Source organism: Falco rusticolus, chromosome 11 (genome assembly GCF_015220075.1).
Source record: "Falco rusticolus isolate bFalRus1 chromosome 11, bFalRus1.pri, whole genome shotgun sequence".
Taxonomy (NCBI): Eukaryota; Metazoa; Chordata; class Aves; order Falconiformes; family Falconidae; genus Falco; species Falco rusticolus.
The window spans coordinates 30,205,872-30,227,407 of record NC_051197.1 but is presented as its reverse complement, the minus strand read 5'-3'; the positions used below and the strand labels follow the sequence as shown (position 1 = coordinate 30,227,407).

Below are 21,536 nucleotides of genomic sequence, written 5' to 3'. Positions count from 1 at the left end.
CTTGTGATTTTAATAGTGAAACTGATTTTTTGATCAACAGGTTATTTTCATGATATTAAAATCCTCAGCAAAGTAGAAAGAGCTGAGCAATATAGGCTCTACCGCTGATGTTGCCAACTGTACAATGTGATGGTTTACAGTGTTTCATGACTATAATTCTAGTTCAGTAAACTCTGTCAGGAGTTCTTAGTTCCATGATTCGTCATTATTCTTATGGGAATTACGTTGACTAAGATTTTTCAGGACTGAGAACTCAAAATTCAATGAGAGTAATTTGTTGTGGGCTATTACAATATTATTATAACAGTGATTCAAAGAGAAACCTAGAAGAGTTAAATGTGACTTTAAATGTTTTATATTTAGTTGCTGTTTTTCTGATGTATTTGCCTCTGTCATTTTTTAGTATTTATTTTAAAACGAAGTGCTATGGGCATAAAGGGTAGAGGCATCTGCTTTTCTAAAGTTTGGCAGGGTAGTTTAATTGCTGATTATTGCCCTTTTTTGGGGTGTTTTCTCCTCTGATTTCTAAAAAAGAAAAATAATTCCAAACCTCTTGATGCATTATGTTGGTTTAAGAAAATTAAATTCAAAATTAAAATACAGGTGTTTAGTCAGGACCTCTAAGAAGACTACACGCTTCAAATTAGGATAGCTCAGCCTCTGACAAAATGATAAAACTTTGGCAAAAAGTGTGTTTGGTGTTTGTTTTGTGCTGGGAGCAACTGTCCAGAAGTCTTAATTGAAAACACCCTCCCACTCTGTTGGAAGCGTGTACCAGCTGCCTGCCGTGGAGACTGCCTGTCTTCCAGCATCGCAGGCACTGAGCACCTTCAGTGTGAAACCACCAGCTGCAGCAGAAGGGGCTCCCCGGGGTGGCCGGTGTCCCTGTGCACTGGGGTTGGAGCCGTGTCTGGGGCCAGATTTTGGAGGAGGGAGGGAGAGGCTGCCATAGTACTGGAAAGGGGCTGGAAATGTGGGAGGGCTCGTCTCCCAGGAAAACAAATTTGCAGGGTAATAGGGAAATGTAGTTGTATTGGGTAGTGATCACAGCTGTCACCATCACTGAGAGGGAAGGAGAGGAACTGCTTTCAGGTAAGCTGTTATCGTGTACTGCTCTTCGATCCGCATCACCCAGCTGAACTTTGCCCAGGCGCAGCTTGGTTGCCAGCGCTGGTTTTGGCAGCGATGCTGCCTGCGTGACAGGCTGCTCCCACCGTGCTCTGCAACTTGCAGATAATCTTAAATATAGCCCCGTTGTGGATATGAAATGGTGATCTCGTCTCAAGTGTGACAGAAGCATATATAACCTCAGTAAAAACTTGTCCAAGAGAAATAACGATGCGAGGAGGAGGAAGCAGATGTGTTGGCCGTGGCTGCATTTGTGAGTGGGTCTGATTCATCAAATACCCAATGGCTCCAGCTTTCTGTCAACACTACCCTGGTCGTGTCTGATTGAGTCTCAGCCAACCAGTCCGTCTGCCAGATCTTTGTGGACAGAATCAGATGCAATAGGTTGTAAAGTTGAACATTTCTCATCAGCATCCTGAAGGCAGTTTTTCTTGTGCCCCTGCAGTGGTGACCCAGCAGCTTCCTTGGCTGTGAATGAAGGGAGGGTCAAATAGACCTTAGGAGAACTCAGGATTTTGCTGATAGAAAGTTGTCTGCCTTAAAAATGCTGCAGTCCTGTGGAAACAGATATGCTGAAGCTACTTGAGTTGTATTTGGAGTTTTCTCAGGCTTTTCATTCGGTTAACGTAGCAAAAACTACTACAACAGTGCCCATTGGGGTACACAGTGTAATAATCTCCAGAAATACACCGGTTGATGGGTAAACATGGGGACATCACAGGTGGCATTGCTGTGCCTGTTCCCCAAGTGAAAAATTGGACACGGTGATGGTGATGATCAGTGTTGGAGGGGCACTCCCCTGATGTCAGGTCACGCTCTCCACTATCAGAGAGGCTGTATAATCATCAAGACACCCCCTTAACTTCTGTTGCCGTTCCAAGCTTGGTACATAATTTTAAATCCCTTCCAAAGCCCTTCTTCCTTCCCCCCACCAAATAAAGTTGGGATAAATCGCTGGGTTTGATAGAACCTCTGGGTAGGGTGCTGTAGCATTTTCAGCAGAAATGTGGAATATGGCAAACTAGGTTTGCATTATTAGGTATTATGGTTACATGTCTGCAGCACCATGCTGAAGTTCAGTTTGCTTTGGGAAACAATACATTTGTACTTTTAAGAAGGGTTTTTACATAGTAGATGTAATTATTTTCACGTAAATGAACTAGAGATGCTACTTTGTAGGGTGTGTAGGGAGGATTTGTAAGTAAAAGTAAAATTTTCTCTGCATTGTAGTGATAATTATTTTTATTTTATTATTTTATTCATTTAAAACCAATTTAACACCCAAGAGAAATAATAGTATCATCGAGCCTTACGTCTGGCATGTCAAAGGCGACATGGTTTCTCCCCATTCTCCCTGCATAGAGCTAAATCTCTTGTGTTTGGCTAAGGTGTGTTTTCTGGAAAGTCTGAAATTAGAGACAGCGAGGGATTTTGAGTGGATAACGACATAGTTAAGAATCAAACTTGGAAATGATGTGTATGTAATACACCTACTGCATAGAACAAGGTGAAAAAGGATGTTACTCATGAGGAAGCGGGGGATGCACACATGAAAATGTTGGCGGTGGTATTTCATTCAGCAATTAACCTTAACAAAAGGTACCGGTGCTGCTCCTGAGGTATTTGCAGTCATACTGGGATACACAGCACTGGTCTCCGTTATACTAGTCTGTACATTAACACGTTTTTGTTAACTCTTTCTAGGGTAAATATCTTGACATTCACATTTTTGAGATGATGTCCTACATGTCTTGTCTGGCCTTTCAGCTTCTGTGAACATTTTACAGGAGCTATCCCAAGGCTTGGTATTTCCTATCTGCTACATCTGTTGGTGTAGCTCTTAGTAAATCCAAAGATGAATGCATTTGTCCCTGTGAATCATATTGCTCCGTCAGTAGCAGAACTGGATTAATGTTGAATGTTTAATGTTTTCTGACCTGTTAGGCTTGGTACCACACTGAGAGGTACAGTATTATGAGAGATGTAGAAATAAGCTTGTAAAACATTTTCTAGCACAGTGTTCTTTGAGAAATTGTGTCACAGACTTCTGCACATTGACTCGCTGATGCCTCTTATGAGTCATATGCATTTCTGCTTCTGCTGTTCATGTCTGCAACCATACATATCTATATATACGTTGGGTTTTTAGGGCAGCATTATGAGAATCAGCAATGGTCTAATGCACAAGCTCTCTAGAAAATACTATACATTCTCCTAGGTTTCTTTTCTTTCCTTGGGTTCTGTTTTTCTCCACACTAAGTGACATCTTGACAGGCTGAGCCAGAATCCCTTTCTTACCCTCCAGGTATAGAAGGATAAAATGCATTAATGTGTTACAGTCCTCTGATTGTGCTGCTCTGCCTGGCATTCCTTGGATATGCTTTAGCCTCTGGTTTGTTTGATGAGGTTGGGGTTAGAGAGCTGAATTCAAGGAGGGTGTTTTTTAGCTAATGTGAATGTTGGTGGTTTGGAATACATTCAGTAAGTGACAAACCCAGGAAATGAGCATGACTGCGTGTTCTCAGTGTTTACTTTAGTTCCCTTTGTTTAATTGCAGACCTCAAAAGAGGACCTTCTGCAAGCAGATTTTGAAGGAGCTTTAAAATTCTTCAGGGTTCAGTTGCCCAAGAGGTACAGAGCTGAAGAGAACGCCAGAAGACTGATGGAACAAGCTTGCAACATTAAGGTAAGGATGCTCTTCTTTTCTTCTCATTCACCCAAGGTTTTTACAGGGAAAGTAAGGTGTGACATTAAGAATGGCAGTAGCATGTGGAAAGTGAAGCAATGAAATTGTTATTTTATTACTTGTTATATGTTTGTGTAATTTATACATGCCCACCTATTGTTATTTAAAGAAAGCTCTGAGGTTTTCCCTCTGCTTCGGTTCAAGTTAATAATTCAAATAGAAAACCAATGCAGTATCAAACAAACTGAATTATCAGAACTCAGTAATTCATTAATTGATTTATAAACAGTGTTTACACTAACCCCGTTAATCAAATGTATGATAATCGTGCAACCAAAGGTCAGATATTATTTGTTTAGCTCAGAAGCTATTTATTTGCTGAGTGCTGCTGTATAATACACTTGTATTGGAGTAGAAACTTAGTTTTGTTTGTATATCAAGCATACCAAGGCAGAATATCTTTTATTTTCTACCCTATCCAAGACCATTCTGTGAAAAGGTAGGCTGCTTTGAACATTTGGACCACAAGTACTGGGCTTTTAATGAATGACGGCAAATTAGCAGAGCCTCGCTGTAAGCTTTTGAGGATGGAAATCTTCCATTTAAAATGGCTGCAGAGGTTCACAGAGGTGACATTTGAAAAGTCTGCTACTTCTTCTGGGATTTTTTTGTTGGAATATGTATAGCTGTGGGTGGGCTTAATACTTGATCTTGAAAAAAAGTTCTTTTGTTATTTCTTGGAGTGTGAGCACTGATGGGAAATGCACATTTAGTGTGGCCCAAGAACGGACTGAGTATGTTCCATCAGAAAGAATGTTCCTCTAACACCCAGCCTTTATCGCTCTCACTCATTTCCTTTTTTGCTGCTTAATTTCATAGATTATTAAGCAGGGCCGTTTTCCGTACTTGTTAGAATACTGATCTTGTGAAACAGTGGGGCTTGCCATACTAATGTTTATTTCAGCCAGAAAAAAGATCTGTGCAAAGGTTTTATTAAAATTGGACTTGGATTTCAACTCTGCTGCTGAAAGAGAGTATTTGAGAGTGAAAGACTACAGTTCACTGTTTAGTATTTAGTCCTTTGCTCAGTTCTTGAAAATGAGTAATTTAAGGACTTAGCAAGTACAGGAAAACTATCTATATGTTGTTTACTTAGTCTGTGCATTTTTCTGATGGGCATTTATAATAGAAGTCCTCATGGTTCTTTATGGAACAGATATTTATCAATTTTCTTGGGCATGCCTTTCTTATTTTCTTGTGCAATATATTGTGTGCCACGTGATGTTATTTTTCATTATTTTTTTCTATTTGTATGGGGTACATACGTATACAATGTGTTTTGTTGGGAAAGTATTTTGAAATGCATTTGAGGCAGATGTTCAGTGCCTAGTGCTTCATGTGGGTTCAGCATGTGGGGCCTTTTAGAAGCAGGGAATAAATTCTGAACTGTTCATCAATGTGAACAGGGAAACAGCTGAAGGATCTGACAGTGAATCTATTGCACACGCAGGATTTTGCACATTCTGGATTCTGTTGTATAAGAGAAAAGCACATATGAGTACAGCAGATGCAGAGTCAAGGCGCTCTCCTGAGTGTTGCAGAAGTACACAAGGACTAGTAGGAATTACTGGAATGGAGGGAGACTTTAGCATCAAGACCTGGGGTTAGCAGGGATAGGAAAAAGTAGAAGATTCAAGATACTTTCTGATGTATTAGTAACTCAGCCCTTGTAAGGAGTATAGTTGGGTTCTGCTAATTCACTGGGAATGCAACTCATTCCTCATTCAGGTGGGAGTCACAGGAGGGGGTCTAACCTGTGTCCCGAGCAGTATTTTGATAGTTAAGCTAGGAACAACTAAGCTCTTGGAGAGGAGCATTCTGAAACTCAGACCCTTTTAGTTAAGGTTGTTGTCAGGATTAATGGCGTAGTCAGAAAAGTTAATCTAAATCGGAAAGACTCTGAACATAGGTGATGCGTTTAAAACAGTGAAAATGTGAAAGACTTCAGGAACTTAATGTGAGGAAGCTCAATGCAAGACCTTATTGGAGGGGGGGGGTGATATTTACTTTAAATTAATCTGTTTTCACTCATTTGCACTCCTTCTGTCATAGATGCCACTCATACTGATAGCCACATGCTCACCAACACGAAGGCATCTGTGCAGGATCACCTGCGTGGGATGAGTGATGGTGGCTATAAAGTCCCCTCACTGTGTCTCTTGGGCTCTTCTTAGTTGATGGCAGTAAACTGGCTTTTAGACAGATTTTCGGTATTCTTTAGGAGTCAAACAGTTCTCGTGGTGTGCTCTTTTCCCTCAGAAGCTTGCTGGCTTCAGCCCATCATTGCTGTCCTTGGACTCCATTGCCTCAGGGCGGGTGGGTTTGTGGTGTCCAGCCTGCTTTTCTGTGGGCAGGGGTGACATGGTGTGGCTTTGCTGCGGGTTTCCGACTGGCTGGTCATCTCTAGTTCAGCCTCACTAGAGCGCTGGCCTTCTGATCTAGATGTAGCAAGAAGTTTCTCATCGTTGGCTAGTTTGATTGCTGGTACTTGTGTCCTTGCTTGTCAATACATACCATTCCTGGAACGCGTTCTCTGCATTGTTTTTTCTTGCACTTTTGCGTGCAGACACTTCCATTTGTACTTCTTTTAGTATCTTAGCATTTGTGTTACGCATCCCCACTGAGTGATTACGCAATGCCTTGACTTTGTTAACTCGATGTCCTGCGTTGATTTAGGACACACAAGGATTGAACTGACTTCACATTCACAGTGTTTATTTATTTGGATCAACTTTTCACACTTTTGCCATTTAGAATGTCCTTAGAGAGCCAAATCTGAATCACAGGAATGTAACCTCTGACTGGAGATGGCACATTAAATATTTGCTAGGCAGAAGAGAAAATCACCTCATAAGGAAGAAGGTGATCAGGAGTCATCAATATGGCTTTAGGAAGGATAATCATGCTTACCAACCTATTAGCCTTCTATGATGAGATGATTATCTTGGTGGATGAGACGAGAGCTGAGAATGTTATTTATCTCAAGTATAGCAAGTATAGGCACTGTCTGCCGCATCGTTATAGACAAACTAATGAATATGGACTAGATAAGTGGATGTTGAGGTAGATTTAAACGTGGTTGAATCACTTGGTTCAGATGGTTGTGATCAGCAGGATGTCAGGCTGGTGGCCAGTGCTGCTTGGCCTCTTCGTTAATGACCTGAAGGACAGAGCGGAGAGCACCCTCAGCAGGTCTGCGGGGGGGACAGGGCTGGGAGGAGCGGCCGATGGACTGACAGGTCTCCAGAGGGACCTTGACAGGCTGGAGAAACGGGCTGGCAGGAATCTCATGAAGTTCAGCAAAGGGCAGTGCGAGGCCCTGTGCCTGGTATGAGCAGCCACATACACCAGTGCCTACGGGGGGGCAGCTGGCTGGAAAGCAGCTTGGCAGAAAGGACCTGGGGGTCCTGCTGGACACCAGGTTGAATGTCAGCCAGCAGTGTACCCTTGCTGCAAAGAAGGCAAGTGGTGTCCTGTGTTGGGAGGAGTGTTGCCGGCAGGTCAGTGAGGTGGTCCTTCTCACTCTGCGCTGGTGAGGTATGTCTGGAGTGCTGTGTCCAGGCCTGGTCTGCCCAGGGCAGCACGTAGCTACAGTGGTGAGGGTCTGGTGAAGGGCCTTGAAGAAGATTATCAAGGGACTGGAGCATCTCTGCCGTGAGGAAGGGCTGGGAGGGAAGGCTGTTCAGCCTGGAGCGGAGCAGGCTCTGGTGGGGGATCTTACCCCTGGTGTAGAAATACCTGGTGGGAGGAACTATAGTATAGAGCGCCAGGCTTTTCTGAGTGATGTCCAGTGAACAGACGAGAGGCAGTGGACATAAAATGAAATAAAATAATTTCTTTAAAAGCTCTTTATTTATTTATTAACTTCAGGGGTGATCAGACACAAGAACATGTCACCCAGGGAGGTCGTGGAGTCTCCATCTGCGGAGATACTTAAAATGCAACTGGTCCTGAGCAGCCTGTTGTAGGGAACCCTGCTTCCTAAAGGGGTGGTTTAGGCAAGATGTTCTCCACAAGTCACTTCCAACCTCAACTGTTCTGATTTTGTTTCTGATTCTGCAATTAGGTATTATAATCATGGTATTTATTTACAAACAGGAGCTAATAATTGCAGGAGTTGACATGCTCAAATAGGAAATTATGGTTTTGATAATTATGACAAGAAGAGGTTCTGGGGAATGCAGAGGTTATACAAAGAATAATTGTCTGTTTTGTTGAATGCAGCAAAACTTGTTGTGTTAAAAAATATCCAAACAAGACCCTTAAATGTGATTATTTTTTTCTGCTGTATGGATGAGGCACTGTGTGTCTTTCAACTGTTTCTCACTTCTGTATCAGTATTTGTAAACTAAACACCAGATGTTTTTAGAGTAAGTATCACACAGTAAGTGTATTTTCTTTAGGTTTCTAAGCTAATTACTCAGGCATAAAAACATGAAAATAGAATCATGGTGTGGCCAGGTTTCATGTTCTGGCTATATCTTTTCCAGTGTTTCTTTTTATTTTGTTCCCATACTACTGCAAAACAAAACACTAGTTTAACATGTAATAAAAATCCATTTCTCCTTGCTTCCTTTTTTTTTTCTCTTGAGCTCTAGTTGACGTTATTCTAGAAAAGGCAAATGAAAAAATACTTGGTGGTTTTTCTTCTTTATTTCACAACTTCTAAGTTTGACTCATCAGTTCAGGACCTAACCCTTGGATTTTGAAGCTGCTGCTTTGGAATTAGTTTTATCATCCTGATTTTGAAACAAAAAGAATTAGCATCAATCTTTCCCTCAAGAACAGCTCTGCAAATACAAAGAAAAAAGCTCCTGTTAATTGATAATTGTATATAAAATGTGGTAGAGAATGTCTCTTTCAATTAGGTGTTATCCATGGTGATTACTCACCAGGTCTGAATTCCAGTCATCTACTGGTAAGGAAATCACTGTGAACAAAGTCAGTGGAATCGGCAATAATAGTAGTATTTTCCAGCAGGTGATTGTTGGGTAGTATTCCGTGGTTTAGGAATGTTTGGAACTAATTCATACTGTGTAACAACATGTCCCAAGAAACTTCCCTTTGGTTTTGTCATATGCATGTTACATGCATTTATGCAAAGCTGGGGTCCCGTTAATACTGGGCTGAAGGATTACAGCAAACATTTGCAGAGTAGAATATACATCCAGGTGGAAGAGACTGATTCTATGAAGGTATTTTCTGAGGCTCTTAGGGCAGATAGAGCCCAATATTGCACATGTTTCCCAGCTCCCAGACAGCCAAACAGAGGAGAAAGACAAATTCTCTGAGTAGGGTGTCAGATGCTAATTAATTACATAAATGAAATGTAATAAAATACTAAGTTTTAGAGTTAATGAATGGGGGATTCTCCTCCTTTGTTTGCTGTTAGTTTTCTAGTCTATGATGACCATACCTTTCATTTTGCCAAGGCCTTCACAAAGGGAGGGTCATGTTCCTCCTAGAGCATCCAGTGACAATTACAGCTGTAAAAATGGGTTTGGGGATGATAAGTTTCTGCCTGACCAGAGCAGACTGTGTATTGTGTCTCTAGAGTAAGGAATTACCCTAATTTCCTACTTCATGGAATGATTACCAATGCTTTTTGTACTCATGCTTTTTTTTTTTTTTTTTTTTTGGGGGGGGGGGGACGACACGGGGAGGCGCTTTTCTTCCTCCTAATTTTTTTTGCTTTACAAGAGATTTCATAGTCTTTCCTATGTCTCTTGAAGCCCTGTTTGATAAACAACCAAATGAATGAAGAGCCTATTCTAGATTAATGAAAGCTAAGCTTAATGATGCTGTTTCATTAGAACAACTAGCACGTTCTGCAGACTCACTAAATCTGCCTCAGTTGCCTTTTGCATCCCGTAGTGCAATTTCTCTCGTTAGAAATCTGTGTGTGTCCAAAAGGAATTGCAGTGTCCTTTGATTTTAGCATAGGAAGCCTATCATACCTCTGTTCTTGCACCTAACTTCAGTCAATTGAGTTGTAGAATGGGAGAAAGCAAGTCTCATTGGGAGATTTTCTCCATCCGAAAATTTCCTGGATTGACGTTTTTCAAGTGAATTCAGGGAGCTGTGCCCATTTCTCCATGACTGTCCTGTGATATTTGGAAACAGAGCAGAGCCAACATTCAAAATGCATTACATTGCAGATCTGGAAATGCCATGAAGTTGGGTGTAGCAGACAGGTAGGTGGAGAGATCCTGGGAGGTTAACTGGGAGCCCAGTGAAGGGGGGAGGAACATGTGGGATGGGCTATACAGGAACTGAGCAAAGGAACCTGCAGGGAAGATTTTTCTGTTTATGGAGCAGTATCTGTAATGAGACTTTCTTTTATGTGGCTCAGGGATTCCAGTGACTCCTTGTCTCATCTTTCATCATCATCAGTGGCAGGAAAGACGTGGTATATTGAAGTTCTTCTAAGAGAAGCTTCTTCCTAACCACGTCAATCTCTACGCTCTTTGGAGGAATTACGGCTCCCCAGCAGTGTCACAGGGTTGCTGCTCTCAGTACCTTAGGTGGGAGGAGCAAATGGCCTTGAGAAAAAAATGTGCCTTTTTCAATGCAAAACACACACACGCATTTTTGTCACCTCTCACTGTACTGACAAGGTGACTGATCCCACCTGGGTGCACCCACAGGGCTGGCTTGCCAGGAGCCTTGTACGGCTCATGGAGAATAGCTCTGCTAGAGGAGTCAGAAAGAAAAGGCTCAGGTAGCAGGAGGCGTGCTAAGCTTTTCCTCGTTTCAGAGTTGTCCTTTGTGCAGTTTTAAAACAGATTTACTTTCATAATGTTGCTATTTAAATGTTTTGAATTCAAACCGGTGTTTTGAAGCTCGCAACTTACTGATGGGGATGAATTACTTTATTCACACCTCTGGCACTGTTTTACCTGAAAGTAATTTTTTGCAGGCATGGTTTAACAGAGGATTATATATTGATTTATGTGAGTTCCAATGGAAAGGAGTAAAATAGCTGACTTGCTCTCTGTCTTCTCTCTAGTGCATTTTCTCGCTTTGTGTTTATATGTGTATACGTGTATTTATCTAGATACTTGGGGTTTTTTTGCGATTGTGAGAGGTGGTAAGGCAACCCAAATGCAAGAGAAAAGCAAAGGAGATAACTGCAGAAACGCCCTGAAACTGCACAAGCCTTGAATATTCGTTTGCTTCTACCAGTGATGTATCTAATTAATCTTCCAATATAAAGGACAGGAAAAAAATTGCTCGTTTATCAACTTCTCAAGAAAAGGCCAAACTGAATTAAAAATTGTGTTTAGATCTATAGAAAACCCTGCCATGCCTGTGTGTGATTTCTTATTAAAAGCCAATGATCAATTCCACTTATTATGTCTGCCCTGTTATCGCCAAAGTGCAGGATCCAATTGTCCTTGTGAGGAGGGTCATGGTTTTTAATGCCTATTCTGTTTTCGGCTTCAGCTTCCTTCTTTCTGCTTGCCTTTGTGTTACAACGAAGCACAATGAACTGGCACCTGACAATCAGATGGAAGTGCCTACAGTGGAATTGGATGTTAAATATTATTGTAATCTTGGTAGTAAGTGTCAACAACTCATAACGTGTAATGCATTTTTAAAAAGTGTCAGTTCTGGAATACTTACTTATTTGAACTTTTTTGCATATCTAGCTTTCTGGTGTGCAGACATATTGCCTAGTAGTGAGGTTATATTTTCATGGGGTTTAAGCATTAGGAAAACCATTCAATTTTTACTAAGTGGGGGGGTTTTTTTGTTTGGTTTGGTTTTTTGGGGGGTGGGTATTTGTTGTATTTTTCATTTCAACAATTGTATTTGTTGTTTTTTTCATTTGGTCTGAGTTGGCATTTTAAATGACATCAGGTATATTGTTATCAACAGAGAAGGAATGGGATTTTTTTAGTAGTAGTTAAATGTAATCACATTTTAGCCATCTAAAGTAGCTTTGCAGCAACCTGAGTGAGTACAAATATTTTAGTGTCCTTGCAGTAGTCATTTGTTGGCATGTGTACTTGTGCTTCCATGAGTAATGGCATCAACAAGAAGCGCTGAAGGTAAGGATCTTCAAAGAACTGTAAAAGTTGGAGGTAGAAAAGTGGATAGGAATATCCATCGTCTGTATCCCCAGCAATTGTATCACAGCGCTTATCATGAAGAGATCTGCCCACAGTATTCACTGTTTAATTCGGTAAGGTGAGGGGGACGTCTGAAACCCATTCCACGGTCCAGCAGGCCACCTACATTTGTTTTGTTTACCTTGGTGCCGTCAGGAGCCATGGCTTTCCAGGCTGACAGATCTTTTTCCATACAGAACGGAAGAAGGAAGGCATAGTCGGAAGGTCTTTTGGCTTAAGCTTCTTGTGTCTGGCTCCTTCCTCCTGGATGAATAACAGCTCCTTTCCATCCTTGATTCTGAAAATAGTACAGAGAGCAATAGGTGAAGGTAGCAGGCAGTTGCACTGTTTAACAGTTCTGTCTTCTGCCATCTTTGACACAGTTTGTCTAAAATAACTCAGCTCTATGAGTAAGAGGAAGTGAAAATTTTTCCCAGGCTGAACTGGCTGCATTCGAATCCCAGATGCAGGTTGGCTGGAGGATTGACTGACTTCCTAGAAGGTGACACGATAAAATGTTCCACAGAAAGTTTCATGCGTCCAGTGGTCCTTATGTCAAGTGGTAGCAGAGTGTCTAGTTACTACTGTCACGTAGTAGTCATCTTAATTGTTCTTTAGAAGAGAAAGTCTAAACTCTCGCTTCCTTTGAATGAAACAAACCCAGGAACTTGTACTTGATTCTTCTGAGGGATGTCTTGAGTTTGAAAATGGAGAAAGACTGTGACAGTGGTGCCTGGCAGGTTTGCAGTGCCTTGTGTTCTCACAGTAAGATGATTTCCTTTTTGAAGGCACTTCTGTGATGCAAAAGAGACCGTAGAGGCTGAATAAACGTATCCCAGGATCAGCACTTATGTCCATAATTAAATGGAACAAACCTACCGGCTTTCGGATTTTGTGGAGAAAGACGCATAGGTAGAAGTATTGATGCAGAAATGGCTGGTAATGAGCTCTGTGCCCCATATTTATGTTGGCCAAGACGTGTTCCTTGGTATCATCTTCACCATCAACAAAACCATTGAGGCTTAACATGGAGAAATCTCCCTGAGGGAGAAAAGTCACCCGCGCTTCTCTTAAACCTCTTTCAAGCAGTCGGATCTGAGGGAACAGGTAGCATCTCAGCACTAAGTAGCATGGTGGCAATTCAGAGGAAATCTATTTCTTCCCATACAAAAGACCCTGTGGCACAGAAGCTGTGACCCTTGTGTTGTCCGTGACCAGTCTTTTTTAAACTGCAGGACCCTGAAGAATGTTATGTCTTTAATTTTTTTAGAGCTCACTTCCTGTGGCCACAGAAACTCTATTCTCCCCTCTGACCAGTGGAGGAAGAAGCTCTGTTATCTACCGGGAATTCAGTGCACACAAGGAGAATTATCTTTTATTTCTAAGCCTAGAAATCTTAGAATACATGCATGTGGAAGAAATGGCATTTGGACAAAATTTTTCAAGCTGCCTTGTGTCATACTTGATCAGCCTTTCTGATACGTGCCTGTCTCAGAAATGCTGTGGTTATTTTATTTCTGCAGATGTTACAGAATTTAAAACAAGTTATTGGAAACAAGTCATGACTATGTTACAGAAAGCTTAGGTAAGCTGGAGCCAATGGTTATTGCATGCGGTGGCTTGGGGAAAAAAACCCCAGTGATTCATTCTCAGTGTAGTGCAGAAAACAGTTGGGACCGGACATTTGTTTAATTTCATTTGTTTTTTGACAGATTAAATGAAGTGACAAATTCTGAAGCACCATGCTATACTGAGACCTAAAGCTAAACTTTTAAAAATAATTGGGGGGGGGGGGGGGGGGGAAGGCAAAGACTAACAATAACAATGTTCTCTTTTTTTTTTTTTCTTTTTTTCTTGCAGAGCTTTTGCAAATAAACAAAGACACTGGGGGCAGTGTGTTTACATATTTTTGCTGGTGTTTGATTTCTCAAGCACCTGCAGCTGAATTTCTCCACTTTGAAAATTAGTGAACAAACAAAACTAAGGATAGAAAGATGGCCATACGCGTTTTATAAATGCAGAGCTCTGCAGTGACAGTAGCTTTAGAACTCAAGTCCCTGTTAATAACTTTCCATTGCAAACTCAAGGCAATATTTTTGCCATTGTTGACACTGTTCAAAGTTAAATTCAGTGAATGGTTACTTGGCTGTTACTTAAGCAATATGTAGCTACTGGAGTAGTTTAGTTAGGTGCTTCATAAGGGCAGTATTCACATTTTTAGGATCTCCTTGTTGTTTTGCTTCAGGATTCTCTGTTTCCCTGCAGAATTGCTTTTATTTTTACCATATTATAGCCTTGTTTCTCTTGTGGAGGTAAATAGTATAGTAAATGTAGGATTAAATTGTTTATGTTGTTTAATTCATTTGTGTTTGGACATAAATAAGTTACATCAGGCTGGTAAATGGAGGTGAAGAGCTGTATGTCAGAGACTTTGGAGAATCCAGCTAAAGTGCTATGTAGAAACGTCCTGGTATATTTATCTCCATTTGTAAAAGTGCTTAGTTTTATTTAAGAATGGCAATGTGCCGGTTTACTCGTTCACAGATTTTAAAGTAGTGTTGTGGTGTTTGGCTGTATCATGTTGCTTAAGTCTGAAATAATTTGTGTGTAAGTGATTATTTTCATGTAGTGCTGTGAACTGCCTGGGCAAAGTGGTGTCAACCCATTGCCATGTCAGCCAGCTCTCTGCAGAAGTTCATTGCTGTTACACTCGTCGTTTCAGAAGCGCACCCGCCACCCTACAGGTGTACTGATGAGGTGTGGAAGCCATGGGGGGGATGACAGCTTCCTTCTCTTTGCTCTCACTCCCCTATGTTCCTTATCTCTGCAACAAAAATTGAAAGCATAGGCAAATGTTAAAAAGTAGTATTGTAGGTCTGTTCGTTGGGAAGCCTTGACCATGTATCTCATTTCCCTGTTCAATTGTTCAAACAGCAGATGAAGATCAAGCCCTTGTTACGTTATTGTATCTCTTTATTTTTCTTTCAACTTCCTTTGCTTAATTAATGCAATTTCCTTGACAATAATTCTTAACCAAAATTTGATCCTTGAGTCCGTCAAAAGCCATGAAAAAAAAATCTCATTGCTGAGTAATTAATCAGCATCATAAATAATATCTTAAATCTGGAAGTATAAGGCATGAATTCAGTGTGTATGCATGGCTCGGGCCCAAAGACAGCGTGTCAGGTTGAGTCACCCAGTTACTGTGACAACAAAGCTGCAAAATCTTCAGCTTCAGCATCCTCCAGCCCAGCTGCGCCTGCACGTTGCACCAGCCTGCAGGGGGTCTGCATCGCTCCTCTCCCAAGAAATACAGGTGTACTTTCACCAACATAAATCTGCTGGGGGTGGTGTAGCTTGGAGAGGCTCAGAGGTTAAGGCCTTGACCTCTGGGGAAAAAAAAAATAAACTATAGCTGAAGTTCTTAGCAGAGTCAAGTGATTGTCTGAACAGCTCTTTTTTAATCTCAGAAATCCTTTTGTTAACCCATAGCTTAGAGCACGAGATCAATGACCTTATCGTACATCCTCACAAGGAACCATTTCATGGCAGTCTGAGTAAGCCGCCTGGGATGCTCCATCTTTACACGGTGGGGAATATTGATTATATTTCAGCTAGTCAAGAGCAGTGGAAGAAATCAGGAACAGATCAGGGCTTTGATTCCTCACTGCCTATCGAGAATGCTTTGTTCTGCTTGCTCGCACGCTTCCACTCTCCCGACAGTAGCCTGTTGCAAGATGCTCTATTCAATAACACCTTCATCCCCTGATAAACTATTTTTTCCACTTTGGGCTCTTTTCTTTTCCCACCGGCAATGACACACAAAAACATATTGTCAGGCTGTTAGTTTTGGTGACTTTGCAATCTACCTGACCTGTCAGAAACAAGAAAAAAGATTTTCATCACCTTGTCACCACTGCATTACTTTCAAGTTTTAAATAGGCCTGAAAATAGTAAGTGCGATTTCTTTCTTCAGGAGGTAGAAATGAAACAGGGGCTCTGTGCTGAAAGGAGCTGCCATTTGGTGTCTGCAGAATACAGATCCCAGCTCACAGTTTTCTTCATTACAGGAGCTCATCCAGACCCTAACATTCACATCGGCCTGTATAGACACAAATCCCAGTGGCTTTTAGGAGCAACAGGATGCTTAGAGGCAAATTCAGCCCTCGGGTTTCTTCGAATGCAAAGTGAAATTTAGGTTTTGGTTTTAATGAACTTTGTCCAAGAGTGCTTAACCCATTTGTCCTTTTCTGCGCCCCATGTGAAGCAGTGTGTACCTTTCAGAGGAGGAAGGACATGGTACAGAAGCAACATCTTGCTTGGGATGGTTTGTTTTTCCAAGCAGAATGTTTTGATGAGAGGGTTCTTGCAAAGGCAGTGACTCTAGCCCAGGGGAAATGGATTTTACATGTTTTTCAGCTCTGCCCCAAGATGCACCAGAGCCGTCTCCTCCAGCCGATGTGACAAACCCCAGCACTTCAGGGCTTGACAAAGACACACCTGGGCCAGGGCCAGGGCTGTGAAGGGGAAGGAGGCACTGCCTGGACCTGGACTTGATAACCCTTGAAAACCTCCTCTTCTTGCTCTCCAGCAGCAGAGGACCTCCTAGCCTGAAGCAAAAGGGTTCCTCACAGGCACAGCACTAATTGCGGAGGTGAATTAGGAGGACGGGTGGTTGCGGCCCATGCCAGAGTCCATCTCGCATCCTGCTGGCTCCCATCCATCTCTATCCATTAAGCAGCTTCTCCTCCAGAAGCAGGCTGAGGCTGGAGCAAGCAGGGAATGAGCAGCACATCCATAGATCCAGGGCTGGGCCGAGAGCTCACACGGGGGCTTGTTGGGAACCCTGGCTCCCCTGGGAACAGCAAAGAGTACCTCTTTCTTTTCCTTCCACCTTCATTGTAACATCCACACGGTGTTGGTAACAATGTCTTGTAGAAGGCCTTGGCAGAAGCAGTGTGTGCAGGCGACGTGTTCATACAAGGGAACTATTTACCTATGTACCTTGTGGCTTTTCAACCTTTGATCCATCATACAGGAATATTATACAAGATTATATACCGTCACGGGGATTTGGGGGCAGGGGGAGAGGTGGAAAAAACTGAGGAATGGTTTTGAATCCCTGGTGTAAGGGATTTTGCAGGTCCTTACTCATTGATGAGGGCACGTGGAGAATGATCACCTGTCCGAATGTTGCATGGGTCTGGGTTTCATATTTGTTTCCTTTTTGTTGCTTTTATGATACAAAGTGAATTAGAAAGGATTAGGAAGAGGTTAAAGATCTCTGTGCTCTGGGAGGTTTCTCAGAAAGATCAGTAACGACGGCTCTTAAGTTTTTAATGTGCCTTACACTACACTAATGGACCTAAACCAACATTTCTTTTTGAAGGCAAATTTGTTGACATCAGAAGAGGAGACCTGGCTGCTACAGGAGCATAAGGAACATATAGTAGACTGTAATTTAGGAAGGTATTGAGCTTTTATTTTTGTGACCTTGTCCAAATAGGAAGCAATTACAATATAATTTGATTCTGGACGTCTGGAAACCATGACAGTTGACAGAGAGTGACATTTTAAGAGAAATAAGCATGTATTTTAGTACATCTCTTTCAGACTCCTAAGCATTGCTGATGCTATTTGTTCTTCCTGCTTCACTTTTTCCACTCTTAATGATTCGAATGCAAGATTCAGGCTTGTCTGCACCTTCACTTATTAAATCTCTTCTCCCTGGTAGTTTCCAGTACTTACTGTTTTCCCTGGCTCTGCTTCACTGCTCGGTTTGTGTCACAGCTGAGGTACCAGGGCAAGGGAGCCTGCTGCCTGTTGGTGTTACACCGAGCCTTTAGCCCGGTAGATACTAGTGAGCCAGCTTCAACAGGCGCTGCACACAGATACTAGTCCTGCGAGCAATGCCGTTTCCACATAAAACGGGGCTCAGCACTTGAAAACATGCAGCATTGGGTAATAGTTAACCATCTAAATCAAATCCTGTGTGCTGGAGAGTGATGTAAGCTAGTTGCTGTATGCCTGGTAACCAGTATATTTGATTTAATATAGTAGTATTTTTTTAATCTCCTTGGGGAGATTAAATCCTGGGGTCCACACCTGCAAGGACTCATTTAGGAAAGTGGAGAATACAATTCCTTTTGAGTTTTGATACCATCTTTGGTTCTTGTGACCTAAACTAAGACTATCTCCCTTCAGTCACTCATTTTGCTCAAGTTCAGGGAGCACTAACAGTTTCACCAGACACTTGAGTCTCCAAATACCCCAGAGATGAATGTATACAGCAGCTCCATGAAGCAGGGTTTTATCATCTCCCATTCGGAGGAGGAGATGGGCAAGCAGGTGGGCAGGCTATCTCGGGCACAGCTTACTCTGGCCATGCAAAAAGGCAGTGTCAAGGTATTTTAGGCTGATGTACTTCTCCAGCAACAGGATCATGTTGTTCCCAGTTAACTGTTGTAGCCTGTAGGTTGTTTTCTTGTGTACATGTACTAGGAAAATCCTGGGACACTGAGTTGTCTCTCTGTGTTTCTGTCCTCTGAGACTTGTCATTACACCTTTGATAGATTGATGACTTAATAGGCTCATTAAGGAAATGGAGGACATCTCACTTAAGTGTTTGCCATATCAGTGAGCCTCGGTTGCCTTCTCTTCAACCCCAGACAAACAGGAAAACAAAACATTGCCAAAGGCTTCTCTGTGTGCAGCCCCCAAGGACACAGAAATCATTCTGAAAATTATAAAGACTGAAAATAGTCAGCCTGCTCTACAATACATAATTTATTGCCAACAGAACTGGTGACAGCTTGTATATACTCCACCCCAATCTCAGGAACAATTAAGTGCTGTGCTGGGGCACTAAGACGGATGAAATGCCGGTGAGAAGTTTCCCTGCTCCAAGCAAATTTGATTCACATGTAGGCCCCTAGATAGAATCATAGAACGGTTTGGGTTGGTGGAAGGCACCTTAAAGACCATCTAGTTTCAACCCCCCTGCCCTGGGCAGGGACACCTCCCACCAGACCAGGCTGATCCAAGCCCCGTCCAGCCTGGCCTTGAGCACTGCCAGGGATGGGGCACCCACAGCTGCTCTGGGCAACCTCTGCCAGTGTCCCCCCACCCTCACAGTATAATAACTGTTCTACCTCTACCCTCCTTCAGCTTAAAACCATGCCCCGTGTCCCATCACTCCGTGCCCGTGTAAAAGCCCGTCCCCAGCTGCCCCGCCGGCCCCACCAGGCACTGGTGCTGCCGGAAGGTCTCCCCGGAGCCTTCCCTTCCCCGGGCCGAGCAACCCCAGCTCTCCCAGCCCGTCTCCATAGCAGGGGGGCTCCAGCCCCCCAAGCATCTTCGTGGCCTCCCCCAGACGCGCTCCGACAGGTCCGTGCCCTTCTCGTGTTGGTGGCCCCAGAGCTGAAGGCAGCGCTGCAGGGGGGTCTCACCGGAGCAGAGCAGAGGGGGAGAATCCGGCCAGCCACGCTGGAGGGGACGCAGCCCAGGATTCAGTTGGCTTTCTGGGCTGCAAGTGCACATTATCATGCCACGTTGAGGTTTTTGTCCACCAGCACCCCCAAGTCCTTCTCAGGGTTGCTCTCTACCTGTTCTCTGCCCAGCCTGTGTTGATACTGGGGGTTGCCCCGACCCAGGTGCACTTGCACTAGGTCTTATTCTGCTTCTGAAGTGCCACACAAATACAAGCTGTTTTGTAAATAAGGAGTAAAATAAGTTACCACTGCTCGGTGCGTGTATAAAAAGCAGGGGAAAGAACCACAGTGTTTTCCCTTTCCTCCTCCAGTTTAATGCCTGGACAAGCTAACTTAGCATCTCTCCTGCCCCAGCCACCATCCTACACCACCTTTCAATGGATCACGTGCCATATGGGTCCCTGGTTGTGTCTGGCTGCCAGGGACCAGCTTCATGCACGATTAGCAGTGGGAAACAATTAACTGGTACAACCTGGCCCCAGATGATATGACCCAGAAAAATCTTTCTTTCAAAACTCCTGTTTAAGTCTTCCCTGAAATGTGTACACATGTTTTTCTTGCTGTTCTCATTAGTTCTCTCTAATAGCTGCTGTCTATGTAATGATTCTCTGCGTCCACACAGGGTTGTTCCAGAAGACTAGAGAAGCAATATGATTTGGAGGAATTATTTGGTCAGAACATGTGGATCCATGATGCTGAGATTCAGTTACTCAAAGGATTCACAGGGACCAGATTCCTTAAGTGAATGAAGCGATAGCATCAAGATAACGTAGACCTGAAATGATGGGGAAATATATTTGATAATTCTGGAACTGTAAACATGGTGTATAGTCAGCTGGCACTAGTATAGCAAAGTCTGATATGGTTGGGTTTGAGCTATTTAAGATCATTAATAAGTAATTAACCCATGAGGTGACTGTAACAGCCATCATTTTAATCAAGATTGGATTATTAACTTGCCAGGCAGGACAAAGGCCCATGGCTGCATTAATTAGATCCCCCACACTCAGGAAACACTCCTAAAAGATGCCCACCATATCCAATTGACCAGTTAATGCTTTTCTCCTTGTTGCCACTCAAAGGCCACCTCCCCAGTTTTACATTCAATTTGTTTTTTTGCTGAAAAGCTGCTAATTTCATGCTACTTTAGCCCTGCAGCAGCCAGCCTGTTGCTAAGCAACCTTCAAAATACCGAAGGGGCCATGGTCTGGCTGCTTTTCTGCAGCCCATCCGTATTCTTATTTATTTACTTATACATCTTATTTATTAACAGATTTCTTCCATAGCGCGGAAGCAGAGCCATAAGCGTCGGAGTTGCAGCAGGGTGCCTTCACTTGTATGGCTGTTTGTCTTCTCTCCAATACCATCCGCTACCCTATTTTTACTGGTGTTCCCACTCATCAGCTGAGCACGCTCCTCATGGTATTTGTCAAGCTGGAGCAGCATCTGGGAGTATACTGGAAGTATATTTTAAAAGTGTAGCTGGCAATGGACTGCAGTAGCTGGTGTGAGATAGCAGCTGGGAATCCGTTCGATCCCAACAGTCCTTGATGGAAGAAAAAAAAAAGGGCCAGAACAAAGATGGCTTTAAGCCATTTTTCTGCTTACTGTGTTTCTGGCTGCTTTAACTTCAGCTGTGTCCATGTTCCAGGCTTCTTTAGCCGAACTAGATCTGCAGAGAGTGAACAGATGGTTATCGTTCACCTGCCCGGCAGCGCTGGGAAAAGCCCTGCTGTAGGGGCAGTTCTGCAGGAACAGCTGCATTTTTGTCGGGTGGGGTTGGGATCCCAGCCAGGGCACAGGTTTGCCTGAAATTGTGTCAAGGAGAGGAGGAGGTTGCTGATGGTGGAGTAGTTGGCGCATAGGTAAAGTGGCAGAGCGTTTGGAGCGGCTGCACGTGGGTAGAGGAGGACAGCAGAAGTGTAATGGAGCTGTTAGGGTGCCAGAGATCCACCTTGCCAAGCCAAGAATCAGAACCGCTGACTTGAGTCACTTTTCACATGTTTCAGGAAAACATGAGGTGGATATACTGTAACAGTGCCTGGCTGTGTGTTGTAA

General features: G+C 42.9%; 1 protein-coding gene across 9 annotated transcripts in view; it reads left to right on the top strand.

The window, feature by feature from the left end:
- The window catches only part of RABGAP1L (RAB GTPase activating protein 1 like), a 262,694-nt gene that overhangs the window by 192,141 nt on the left and 49,017 nt on the right, over positions 1-21,536 (top strand). For all 9 annotated transcript variants that reach the window (XM_037404169.1, XM_037404168.1, XM_037404172.1 and 6 more), the window contains one exon: positions 3,686-3,814. In XM_037404169.1, coding sequence (XP_037260066.1) covers positions 3,686-3,814 — 129 coding nt within the window. The remainder of the gene's footprint in view (positions 1-3,685; positions 3,815-21,536) is intronic.